Below are 13122 nucleotides of genomic sequence, written 5' to 3' on the forward strand. Positions count from 1 at the left end.
GCTCTGCCCACAGTAAGCGCTCAATAAATACGATTGAATGAATGAATGACCGTCTCTATATGTTGCCAGCTTGGACTTCCCAAGCCCTTAGTACAATGCTCTGCACACAGTAAGCGCTCAATAAATACGATCGAATGAAGGAATAGTAATAACAAACATACCTCAGCGGTTGGCCCAGAGTTAGCACCTAATTCAAGCGCTTAGTACAGCGCTCTGCACACAGTAAGCGCTCGCTAAATATGATTGATTAATTGGGGTGGGGGACGACACCCCAACCCAGGAGGCAGACACACACACACGTACAAGTTGGATAGTAGTGTGTTTCTTTTTATTGTCAGCAAAACTTAAAAACACGTGGAGGGGATGGGGGGGAGTGAGTCCTGTCATGAATGGAGTGAGGTAGGCTAGAGCTTCTTTTGGGGGAAGGAGACCCCCCTCCCAACAAGGCACCTGTGATGGGCGAGATCCCGAGAAGGTGGGGGGCGGCTCAGGGTCAGCGCAGCAAGCCGCCCACCGAGGGGGGTGGTCCCTCCGTTACCCCCCAGCCCCCCGAGGCCAGGGGTCCCGGGTTCGGGCGGCTACAGGTCGGTGCAGGTGACGGGGGTGAGACCGTGCACCAGCAGCGTGGGGCCCAGGCCGCGGCTCAGCCGCTCCAGCAGGGCCAGGTAGTTGGGGTAGCGGGCGGCGTCGGCGGGGGGGCCGGGGCAGGTAGAGGAAGGTGAGGGCCGTGGAGCCCCCCGCCTGCCCGCCCCCGTGCTGGGCCCTCACCAGGGCGTTGGCGCCGACGGCCAGGGCCTCCGCCTCCGCCTCGCCCCGGTGCCCGTTGACGAAGTCGCCCTCCTCGCCGTCCCCGCCGCCGTCCCCGCTCCCGTCCCAGGCCACCTCCCGCACCTCGGCCCGGATCCGCAGCTGCCCCAGGAGCGCCCGCAGCCGGCCCTCCCCGGCCCCCGCCGGCTCCCGCGGGCCCGGGCACAGGAAGATGCGCAGGCGGGCCCCGCGCCAGGCCGGCACCATGCCCAGGATGGTGGCCATCTGCAGCACGAACAGGCCGCACACGTCCACGTAGCCCGGCCCGCCCCGCGGGCGCAGCAGGTTCAGCGGCCAGATGTCCAGGTGGTGGGGCGGGGGCAGCGGGCCCGGCCCGTCCTTGGCCTCCGCCGCCGCCGCCGCCGCCGTGCCCAGCCGCTCCGGGGGCAGCCCCCCGGCTCCCCGGGCCAGGACCACGTTCTTGTTCATCTTCAGGGCGTCGGCCACCATGGCCACGTAGTCCTGGGGGGTGAGGGCGTGGGGGCTGCCGGCCTCCCGGGGCGGGGGGAACGGGCAGGGGCCCCCCGCCGGCTCGGAGAAGGCCGGGTCCGACAGGAAGTGGTCCTGGGGGGGGGTCTCGTCGTAGAAGCCGAGGACCAGGGTGTTGGGCTTCATGCCTCCTGGAGGGAGGGAACACGCGGAGAGACGGGGCGGGGGGGAAGGCGATGGGTGACCATTAATGGGGTAATAGTAAATAACAACTAATAACAACCTCTCCCCCTTTTAGACTGTGAGCCCACTGTTGGGTAGGGACCATCTCTATATGTTGCCAACTTGGACTTCCCAAGCGCTTGGTACAGTGCTCTGCACACAGTAAGCGCTCAATAAATACAATTGATTGGTTGGTTGGTATTTGTTAAGCGCTTACTGAAGCGCTGGGGTAGATGCTAAGCGAGTCGGGTTGGACGCAGTCCCCGTCCCGCAGGCGGCTCGTAGCCGTAACCCTCATTTTACAGATGAAGGACCCGAGGCCCAGAGAAGTAGAGCGACTCGGCTGAAGCCACACAGCAGATCGGTGGCGGGGTCGGAACTCAGGTCTTTCCTACTCCCGGGCCCAGCTCTGGCCACTAAGGCCGCACTCATTCATTCATTCAATTGTATTTATTGAGCGCTTACTGTGTGCAGAGCACTGGACTAAGCGCTTGGGAAGTACAAGCTGGCTACATATAGAGACGGTCCCTACCCAACAACAGGCTCACAGTCTAGAAGAAGTCATAATAATAATAATAATGATGGCATTTGTTAACCGCTTACTATGTGCAAAACACTGTTCTACGTGCTGGGGAGGTTACAAGGTGATTAGGTTGTCCCACAGGGGGCTCACAGTTTTAATCCCCATTTTACAGATGAGGGAACTGAGGCCCAGAGAAGTGAAGTGACTTGCCCAAAGTCACCCAGCTGACAAGCGGCGGAGCAGGGATTTGAACCCGTGACCTCTGACTCCAAAGCCCGGGCTCTTTCCACTGAGCCACGCTGCTTCTCAACGAACCCGGCCTATGGTCAGGGAGCGTGTCTGCTAATCCTGCTGTACTGGACCATACTAAGCGCTGAGTACGGCACTCTGCACACAACAATAACAATACCGATGACGGTATTTGTTAAGCGCTTGCTATGTGCCAAGCACTGTTCTAAGCACAGGGGGGTAGATACAAGGTCATCAGGTTGTCCCACATGGGGCTCCCAGTCTTCATCCCCATTTTACAGATGAGGTCACTGAGGCCCAGAGAGGGGAAGTGACCGGCACTAAGCCCCGCTGCTTCTCGACTTTTAGACTGTGAGCCCACTGTTGGGTAGGGACTGTCTCTATGTGTTGCCAATTTGTACTTCCCAAGCGCTTAGTACAGTGCTCTGCACATAGTAAGCGCTCAATAAATACGATTGATTGATTGATTGATTCTCGACAGCTGGCTATTAGCGATGGACGGATTGATCTGCTGGAGGTCCCGTTCCCCCCGCCACCCCCTGCACCTCCGTGCCCAGGATTGGACTAAGTGCCGGGGCGGACACCAGCTTGTCGGTTCCCTGGCCCCCACGGGGCTCAGAGTATTAGGGGGCGGGGGGGAACACGTGCTGAATCCCCACTTTCCGGAGGAGGAAACCGAGGCGGTTGCGCGGCAAGCGGGCGGCACAACCGGCATTGGGCGAGTTGTCCGACCCCGGTCCGACTGCTCTCCGGTTCCCGGGCCGGGGGCGACACGGGAAGGGGGACCCAACTGGGGGGCCGGGGGTGGCATGGGGGGGAGGCTCACCCAGGCCGGAGATGCGGAGGAGGTGCTGGGCTCCGTGCCGCACGCTGGGGGAGAGCGTGAGATCCACGAAGGCCTTGACCTGAGCCCGATCCACCAGGCCCAGCCAGGCCTCGTACTGGGGCTGCACGGGGTCTGACGGGAGAGAGTCTGGCCCCGCCAGAGTGGGGGTGGGCGGTTGGAGGGGGTCGCCTCCAGGGCCCGAGCCCCCACCCCCACCCCAAGAGAGGAAGCCGAGTCTCACCGAGGTCGCCCAGGGTGACGTGCCCGAGGACGTAGAGACCCCCCTTCTTGAGCTGGTTGGCCAGGCGGAGCAGGGGCACGGCCCCCCGCGGGTTCCCCACCAACAGCAGCAGCTGCGGCCTCCAGAACTTCACGTGCTCCTTGCGCACGTCCAGACGCAGCAGGTATTTACGCACCTGGACCCCGGTGGGGTCGGCGGGGGACGGGGGAGAACCGGTCAAGGGGGCGGGCGCCCGGGGAAGAGGGGCTCGGCTGGCGACCGGGGACCAAGTTCCGCCCTTTCCTCTCCATCCACACCGCTACCCTGCTCGTTCAAGCTCTCATCCTATCCCGTCTGGACTACTGCATCAGCCTTCTCTCTGATCTCCCATCCTCGTGTCTCTCCCCACTTCAATCCATACTTTATGCCCCTGCCCGGCTTGTCTTTGTCCAGAAACGCTCTGGGCATGTTACTCCCCTCCTCAAAAATCTCCGGTGGCTACCAATCAATCTGTGCATCAGGCAGAAACTCCACACCCTGGGCTTCAAGGCTCTCCATCCCCTGGCCCCCTCCTACCTCACCTCCCTTCTCTCCTTCTCCAGCCCAGCCCGCACCCTCTGCTCCTCTGCCGCTAATCCCCTCACCGTACCTCGTTCTCGCCCGTCCCGCCGTCGACCCCCAGCCCACATCATCCCCCGGGCCTGGAATGCCCTCCCTCTGCCCCTCCGCCAAGCTAGCTCTCTTCTTCCCTTCAAGGCCCTACTGAGAGCTCACCTCCTCCAGGAGGCCTTCCCACACTCAGCCCCTTCCTTCCTCTCCCCCTCGTCCCCCTCTCCACCCCCCATCTTACCTCCTTCCCTTCCCCACAGCACCTGTATATATGTATATACGTTTGTACATATTTGTTACTCTATTTTACTTGTCCATATCTATTCTATTTTGTTAGTATGTTTGGTTTTGTTCTCTGTCTCCCCCTTTTAGACTGTGAGCCCACTGTTGGGTAGGGACCGTCTCTCTATGTTGCCAACTTGGACTTCCCAAGCGCTTAGTCCAGTGCTCTGCACACAGTAAGCGCTCAATAAATACGATTGATGATGATGATGATGACCAGTTGGCCCTCCGCCCCCCCCGGGGACGGACCTGGTGGAAGAGCAGGGCCTGGCTGACGTAGCCCCAGCTGGTGGGGCCGCCGCGGGCGGTCAGCAGGCCGGACAGGAGGGCCATGAGCAGCAGCGACGCGCCCGCCGCCCCGGGGCTGATCAGGAACATCATCAGGAGGCACGAGGCCAGGCCCAGCAGGCACGTGTGCCACGAGAACAGACCGAACGTGGGGCTGGGGTGGGGGCGACGCCGCCGGTCAGGGCTGCGTCAGCCCCCCGGCCCCCCGGCCGCCCCCCGGCCCGAGCCCTCCTCACCGGAAGTTCGGGGCGGACGCCCACTCCAGACTCAGGCAGGACAGGTCCACGGCCGCGTAGGCCACCAGGTAGAAGACGGTCACCACGGCCGCCAGCGTGTTCAGCTTCCCTACCAGCAGCACCACCTGGGCCGGGGGCGGGACGCCTGGGTGCCCTCCCCCAACCCGGGGACCCCCCACCGCCCCCGGGGGGCTCCTCGCGGTGCCCCGACTGTGAGCCCACTGTTGGTCCCTACAAGTTGCCAACTTGGACTTCCCAAGCGCTTAGTCCAGCGCTCTGCACACAGTAAGCGCTCAATAAATCCGATTGATGATGACGATGACGGGACAACGGGGCCCCGGACGAGATCTCACCTGCACCAGGGCCCAGGAGTAGAGCACGGCCCCCCAGGGGTTCCCGCCCTGGGACACGACCTTCGCGGGAGCCAGGACCAGCCCTGGGGGGACACACGGGGGGGACCCCCCCGTCCACTCAGTCAGGACCCGTCCCCTCCCGCCAGCCTCTCCGGGGGGCGCGGGAGGGGGGCGGGAGGTCGCTCACCGAACAGATCGTCCTGGGCGAGGGCGTGGAGGATGCGGGACGCCCCGATGAGCGAGCTCATGGAGGCCGACAGGGACGTGGCGTAGACCCCAACCAGGACCAGCGGGGGCCAAAGGCTAATGGCCCGGAAGAATCCGTAGTCCTCCTGCAGCAGCATCCTGGGGGGAGACCGCAAACCCTAGGCTCCCCTCCGCCTCCCCCTCTAGACTGGAAGCTCGTGGTGGGCGGGGAATGTGTCCATTGACCGTTCATCCATTCATTCAATAGTATTTATTGAGCGCTTACTGTGTGCAGAGCACTGTACTAAGCGCTTGGGAAGTCCAAGTTGGCAACATATAGAGACGGTCCCTATTCATTCATTCATTCAATCGCATTATTGAGCGCTTACTGTGTGCAGAGCACTGTACTAAGCGCTTGGGAAGTCCAAGTTGGCAACATATAGAGATGGTCCCTATTCATTCATTCATTCATTCAATCGCATTATTGAGCGCTTACTGTGTGCAGAGCACTGTACTAAGCGCTTGGGAAGTCCAAGTTGGCAACATATAGAGACGGTCCCTATTCATTCATTCATTCAATCGTATTTATTAAGCGCTTACTGTGTGCAGAGCACTGTACTAAGCGCTTGGGAAGTCCAAGTTGGCAACATATAGAGACGGTCCCTATTCATTCATTCATTCATTCAATCGCATTTATTGAGGGCTTACTGTGTGCAGAGCACCGTACTAAGTGCTTGGGAAGTACAAATTGGCAACATATAGAGACGGTCCCTATTCATTCATTCAATCGTATTTTTTTTTATGATGGCATTTATTAAGCACTTACTATGTGCAAAGCAGTGTTCTAAGCGCTGGGGAGGTTACAAGGTGATCAGGTTGTCCCACGGGGGGCTCAGAGTCTTCATCCCCATTTTACAGATGAGGGAACTGAGGCACAGAGAGGTGAAGTGACTTGCCCAAAGCCACACAGCTGACGGAGCCGGGATTTGAACCCATGACCTCTGACTCCAAAGCCGACGCTCTTTCCACTGAGCCAGGCTGCTTCCTTTAGACTGGAAGCTCGTGGTGGGCAGGGAATGTGTCTGTTGACCGTTCATTCATTCATTCAATCGTATTTATTGACTGCTTAGTGTGTGCAAAGCACTTTACTAAGCGCTTGGGAAGTCCAAGTTGGCAACATATAGAGACGGTCCCTATTCATTCATTCATTCAATCACATTTATTGAGCGCTTACTGTGTGCAGAGCACCGTACTAAGCGCTTGGGAAGTACAAATTGGCAACATAGAGAGATGGTCCCTATTCATTCATTCATTCAATCGTATTTTTTTTTATGATGGCATTTATTAAGCGCTTACTATGTGCAAAGCACTGTTCTAAGTGCTGGGGAGGTTACAAGGTGATCAGGTTGTCCCACGGGGGGCTCACAGTCTTCATCCCCATTTTACAGATGAGGTCACTGAGGCACAGAGAAGTTAAGTGACTTGCCCAAAGTCACACAGCTGACAATTGGTGGAGCCGGGATTCTAACCCATGACCTCTGACTCCAAAGCCCGTGCTCTTTCCACTGAGCCATGCTGCTTCAATTTATTGAGTGCTTACTGTGTGCAGAGCACTGTACTAAGCGCTTGGGAAGTACAAATTGGCAACATATAGAGACGGTCCCTATTCATTCATTCATTCAATCGTATTTATTGAGCGCTTACTGTGTGCAGAGCACTGTACTAAGCGCTTGGGAAGTACAAGTTGGCAACATATAGAGACGGTCCCTACCCAACAGTGGGCTCACAGTCTAGAAGGGGGAGAGGAAGACCAATGACCAGGGGCGTGGGTTGAGCGCTCTGCACACTGATGGGGGTTAAGATGTAGACCACACTCTGAATCCCCCTCAAAACTGTAAGCTTGTTGTGGGCGGGGAATGTGTCCGTTCATTTTTCTCTTGGACTCTCCCAAGAGCTTAGTACAGTGCTCTGCACGTGGTAAGCGCTCAGTACATATGATTGATTGAGGTTAAGATGCAGCCCACGTTCTGAATTCCCCCTCTAGCAGCGTGGCTCAGTGGAAAGAGCCCGGGCGTTGGAGTCAGTGGTCAAGGGTTCAAATCCCGGCTCTGCCACTTGTCAGCTGTGTGACCCTGGGCAAGTCACTTCACTTCTCTGTGCCTCAGTTACCTCATCTGTAAAATGGGGATTAAGACTGTGAGCCCCACGTGGGACAACCTGATCACCTTGTATCCCCCCTGGTGCTTAGAACAGTGCTCTGCACATAGTAAGTGCTTAACAAATGCCATCATTATTATTATTACTATTATTCACTTCTCTGGGCCTCAGTTACCTCATCTGTACAATGGGGATGGACTGTGAGCCCCCCATGGGACAACCTGATCACCCTGTAACCTCCCCACGCTTAGAACGGTGCTATGCATTTAGTAAGCGCTTAATAAATGCCATCATTATTATTATTACTATTATTCACTTCTCTGGGCCTCAGTTACCTCATCTGTACAATGGGGATGGACTGTGAGCCCCCCATGGGACAACCTGATCACCTTGTAACCGCCCCAGCGCTTAGAACGGTGCTTTGCACATAGTAAGCGCTTAATAAATGCCATCATTAATTGATTAACTAGACTCTAAGCTCATCGTGGGCGGGGAATGTGTCTGTTGGACTCTCCCAAGCGCTTAGTACAGTGCTGTGCACACAGTAAGCGCTCAATAAATACCACCCGATTGACTGACTGCCCCCCGCTCCCCCGGGGGTCCCTCCCACGCTTTCCCCCGGGAACGGGGGCCGCGAGCAGCCCCCCGACCCACCCCCGGGACCCCCGCGCCCCACGCACCTGTCGCAGGTGAAGCTAGACAGGAAGAAAAGGAGGGCGTAGACGAAGAAGGTGTAGACGACAGCGATGATGGTGCCCAGGGGGATGGCCCGGCTGGGGTCTTTCAGCTCCCCTGGAGGCACAGATTGGACGCCCGTTCAGTCATTTATTTATTTTATTTGTACGTATCTATCCTATTTATTTTATTTTGTTAGTATGTTTGGTTTTGTTCTCTGTCTCCCCCTTTTAGACTGTAAGCCCACTGTTGGGTAGGGACTGTCTCTATATGTTGCCAATTTGTACTTCCCAAGCGCTTAGTACAGTGCTCTGCACATAGTAAGCGCTCAATAAATACGATTGATTGATTGATTGATTCGATCGTATTTATTGAGTGCTTACTCTGTGCAGAGCACTGTACTGAGCGCTTGGGACGCTCCCTGAGGGCAGACAGCAGGCCCCTTGCCTTCGGGGCTGCTTCACTCTATCAGTGGTATCGATTCATTCCGGTCATCCAGTCGCATTTATTGAGCGCTGACTGTGTGCAGCGCACTGTACTGAGCGCTTGGGTGAGTCCGCTCTAACAGAGCCGGTAGACCCGTTCCCTGCCCGCAATCCCGGCTCCACAACATCATCATCATCATCAATCGTATTTATTGAGTGCTTACTGTGTGCAGAGCACTGTACTAAGCGCTTGGGAAGTACAAATTGGCAACATATAGAGACAGTCCCTACCCAACAGTGGGCTCACAGTCTAAAAGGGGGAGACAGAGAACAAAACCAAACATATTAACAAAATAAAATAAATAGAATAGATATGTACAAGTAAAATAAATAAATAAATAGAGTAATAAATATGTACAAGCATATATACATATATACATATATATATATATGTATATATATATATATATACATATACACAACATGTCTGCTGCGTGACCTTGGGCAAGTCACTTAACTTCTCTGAGCCTCGGTTCCCTCATCTGTAAACTGGGGATGAAGACTGTGAGCCCCACGTGGGACAACCTGATCACTTTGTAGCCCCCCCAGCGCTTAGAACAGTGCTTTGCACATAGTAAGCGCTTAACAAATGCCATCATTATTATTATTAAGCAGCTCCCAGTCAAGACGGGGGAGACAGACATTAATAGAAGTAGATAAATTACAGATACCAATCAATCGATCAGCGGCATTTATTGAGCGTCTACTGGGTCTCTTAAAAGCCCTACTGAGAGCTCACCTCCTCCAGGAGGCCTTCCAACACTGAGCCCCCTCCTTCCTCTTCCCCTCCTCCCCCTCCCCACAGCACCTGTATATATGTATATATGTTTGTACGTATTTATTCCTCTACTTATTTTATTTGTACATATTTATTCTATTTTGTTAATATGTTTTGTTTTGTTGTCCGTCTCCCCTTTCTAGACTGTGAGCCCACTGTTGGGTAGGGACCCTCGCTGTATGTTGCCAACTTGTACTTCCCAAGCGCTTCGTACAGTGCTCTGCACACAGTAAGCGCTCAATAAATACGATATTGAATGAATGAATGAATGAATGGGTGCAAAGCGCTGTACTAAGTGCTCAGGAGAGTCCGACATACATTCTCCACCCACGAGGATTTCACGGTCCGGGCTACGTGGTGTTCCCAAGCGTCCTTTCCCAAGCACTTAATACAGTTCTCTGCGCACAGTAAGTGCTCCATAAATACAACCGAATTAATTAATAGCGCTCATGGCCTGGTACCCAGGGATGCTCCCCGCTTCACCAGTAAGCGCTCAATAAATACGACTGAATGAATGAATGAATGAATGAATGGGTGCAAAGCGCTGTACTAAGCACCTGGGAGAGTCCGACGTACATTCTCCGCCCACGAGGATTTCACGATCTATTGATTTATTTTACTTGTACATATCTATTCTATTTATTTTGTTAGTATGTTTGGTTTTGTTCTCTGTCTCCCCCTTCTAGACTGTGAGCCCACTGTTGGGTAGGGACCGTCTCTATATGTTGCCAACTTGGACTTCCCAAGCGCTTAGTACAGTGCTCTGCACACAGTAAGCGCTCAATAAATACGATTGATTGATTGATCGATCTGGGCTACGTGGTGTTCTACTGTCCTCTCCCAAGCGCTTAGTCCAGTTCTCTGCGCACAGTAAGCGCTCCATAAATACGACCGAATTAATTAAGAGCGCTCACGGCCTGGTACCCAGGGATGCTCCCCGCTTCACCAGTAAGTGCTCAAGAAATACGATTGAATGAATGAATGAATGAATGAATGGGTGCAAAGCGCTGTACTAAGCGCTTGGGAGAGTCCGACCTACATTCTCCGCCCACGAGGATTTCACGGTCCGGGCAACGTGGTGTTCTACTGTCCTCTCCCAAGCGCTTAGTCCAGTTCTCTGCGCACAGTAAGCGCTCCATAAATACAACCGAATTAATTAATAGCGCTCACGGCCTGGTACCCAGGGATGCTCCCCGCTTCACCAGTAAGCGCTCAATAAATACGATTGAATGAATGAATGAATGAATGAATGGGTGCAAAGCACTGTACGAAGCACTTGGGAGAGTCCGACGTACATTCTCCGCCCACGAGGATTTCACGATCTATTGATTTATTTTACTTGTACATATCTATTCTATTTATTTTATTTTGTTAGTATGTTTGGTTTTGTTCTCTGTCTCCCCCTTCTAGACTGTGAGCCTACTGTTGGGTAGGGACCGTCTCTATACGTTGACAACTTGGACTTCCCAAGCACTTAGTACAGTGCTCTGCACACAGTAAGCGCTCAATAAATACGACTGATTGATTGATCTGGGCTACGTGGTGTTCTACTGTCCTCTCCCAAGCGCTTAGTCCAGTGCTCTGCACACAGTAAGCGCTCCATAAATACAACCGAATTAATTAATAGCGCTCACGGCCTGGTACCCAGGGATGCTCCACGCTTCACCAGTAAGCGCTCAAAATCCCACCGTGCTCGGGGGCCGGACGGACAGGGGGTGGGTCAGGCCGGGATGGGGGGTGGGCAGGGGCGTTCACACCTACCTGACATGTTGGCCCCGGCCATGATGCCCGTGCAGCCGTTGAAGAGAACCGCGAAGACGCTGGCGAAGGTCATGATGACCCCGGTGGTATAATCCTGGGCGTATCCGGCTACGGGGACCGATCCAACCATCAGTCGGTGGGACGTATTGAGCGCCAACCGCGTGCAGAGCGCTGGACTAAGCGCTCGGGAGCGTCCGACACAGCGGGGTTGGCGGATACATTCCCTCCCCCATCCATCCCCCCCGCCTTACCTCCTTCCCCTCCCCACAGCACCTGTATATATGTCTATATGTATTTATTATTTTATTTATTCTCCCCCATCCATCCCCTCCGCCTTACCTCCTTCCCCTCCCCACAGCACCTGTATATATGTCTGTATGGATTTATTATTTTACTTATTCTCCCCCTTCTAGACTGAGCCCGCTGTTGGGTAGGGACCATCTCTATATGTTGCCAACCCAAGCACTTAGTCCAGTGCTCTGCGCACAGTAAGCGCTCAATAAATACGGACTGAATGAATGAGTGAATTTATTTATTTTATTTGTACATACTTATTCTATTTATTTTATTTTGCTAATATGTGTTGTTTTGTTCTCTGTCTCCCCCTTCTAGACTGTGAGCCCACTGTTGGGTAGGGACCGTCTCCAGATATTGCCAACTTGGACTTCCCAAGCCCTTAGTACAGTGCTCTGCACACAATAAGCGCTCAATAAATACGATTGAATGAATGCATTTATTTTATTTGTACATACTTATTCTATTTATTTTATTTTGTTAATATGTTTTGTTTTGTTCTCTGTCTCCCCCTTCTAGACTATGAGCCCACTGTTGGGTAGGGACCGTCTCTAGATGTTGCCAACTTGGACTTCCCAAGCGCTTAGTCCAGTGCTCTGCGCACAGTAAGCACTCAATAAATACGATTGAATGAATGAATTTATTTTATTTGTACATACTTATTCTATTTATTTTATTTTGTTAATATGTGTTGTTTTGTTCTCTGTCTCCCCCTTCTAGACTGTGAGCCCACTGTTGGGTAGGGACCGTCTCTAGATGTTGCCAACTTGGACTTCCCAAGCGCTTAGTCCAGTGCTCTGCACACAGTAAGCGCTCAATAAATACGATTGAATGAATTTATTTTATTTGTACATACTTATTCTATTTACTTTATTTTGTTAATATGTGTTGTTTTGTTCTCTGTCTCCCCCTACTAGACTGTGAGCCCACTGTTGGGTAGGGACCATCTCTAGATGTTGCCAACTTGGACTTCCCAAGCGCTTAGTCCAGTGCTCTGCACACAGTAAGCGCTCAATAAATACGACTGAATGAATTTATTTATTTTATTTGTACATACTTATTCTATTTACTTTATTTTGTTAACATGTGTTGTTTTGTTCTCTGTCTCCCCCTACTAGACTGTGAGCCCACTGTTGGGTAGGGACTGTCTCTATATGTTGCCAACTTGGACTTCCCAAGCGCTTAGTACAGTGCTCTGCACACAGTAAGCGCTCAATAAATACGATTGAATGAATGAATGAATGGATGCCCGCTAGGAGCTTCCGGTTTTACAGAGGAGGAGATGGACATGAATATAATCTGTTTATTTGTTCCACTGACCTCTCCCGAGCACTTAATAACAATAATAATAATAATAGTAATAATAATGGTATTTATTAAGCACTTACTATGTGCCAGGCATTGTTCTATGCACTGAGGGAGATACAAGGTAATCAGGTTGTCCCACATGGTGCTCACAGTCTTAATCCCCTTTTTAATAATAATAATAATAATAATGGTATTTATTAAGCACTTACTATGTGCCAGGCATTGTTCTAAGCACTGAGGGAGATACAAGGTAATCAGGTTGTCCCACATGGGGCTCACAGTCTTAATCCCCTTTTTAATAATAATAATAATAATGGTATTTATTAAGCACTTACTATGTGCCAGGCATTGTTCTAAGCACTGAGGGAGATACAAGGTAATCAGGTTGTCCCACATGGGGTTCACAGTCTTAATCCCCTTTTGATTATTATTAT

General features: G+C 53.0%; 1 protein-coding gene across 1 annotated transcript in view; it reads right to left on the reverse strand.

Annotated features, from left to right (window-relative positions):
* Positions 1-311: 311 nt before the first annotated feature.
* Positions 312-13122, reverse strand: part of SLC12A9 (solute carrier family 12 member 9) — a 28880-nt gene continuing 16069 nt past the window's right edge. The window contains 10 exon segments of the mRNA XM_038768922.1: positions 312-698; positions 700-1427; positions 3057-3203; positions 3298-3472; positions 4417-4609; positions 4692-4816; positions 5045-5127; positions 5232-5389; positions 8068-8179; positions 11087-11194. Of these exon segments, the coding sequence (XP_038624850.1) occupies positions 579-698; positions 700-1427; positions 3057-3203; positions 3298-3472; positions 4417-4609; positions 4692-4816; positions 5045-5127; positions 5232-5389; positions 8068-8179; positions 11087-11194 (1949 nt within the window). The 3' untranslated portion in view covers positions 312-578.

The sequence above is a fragment of the Tachyglossus aculeatus genome, chromosome Y4 (assembly GCF_015852505.1).
Source record: "Tachyglossus aculeatus isolate mTacAcu1 chromosome Y4, mTacAcu1.pri, whole genome shotgun sequence".
Lineage (NCBI taxonomy): Eukaryota > Metazoa > Chordata > Mammalia > Monotremata > Tachyglossidae > Tachyglossus > Tachyglossus aculeatus.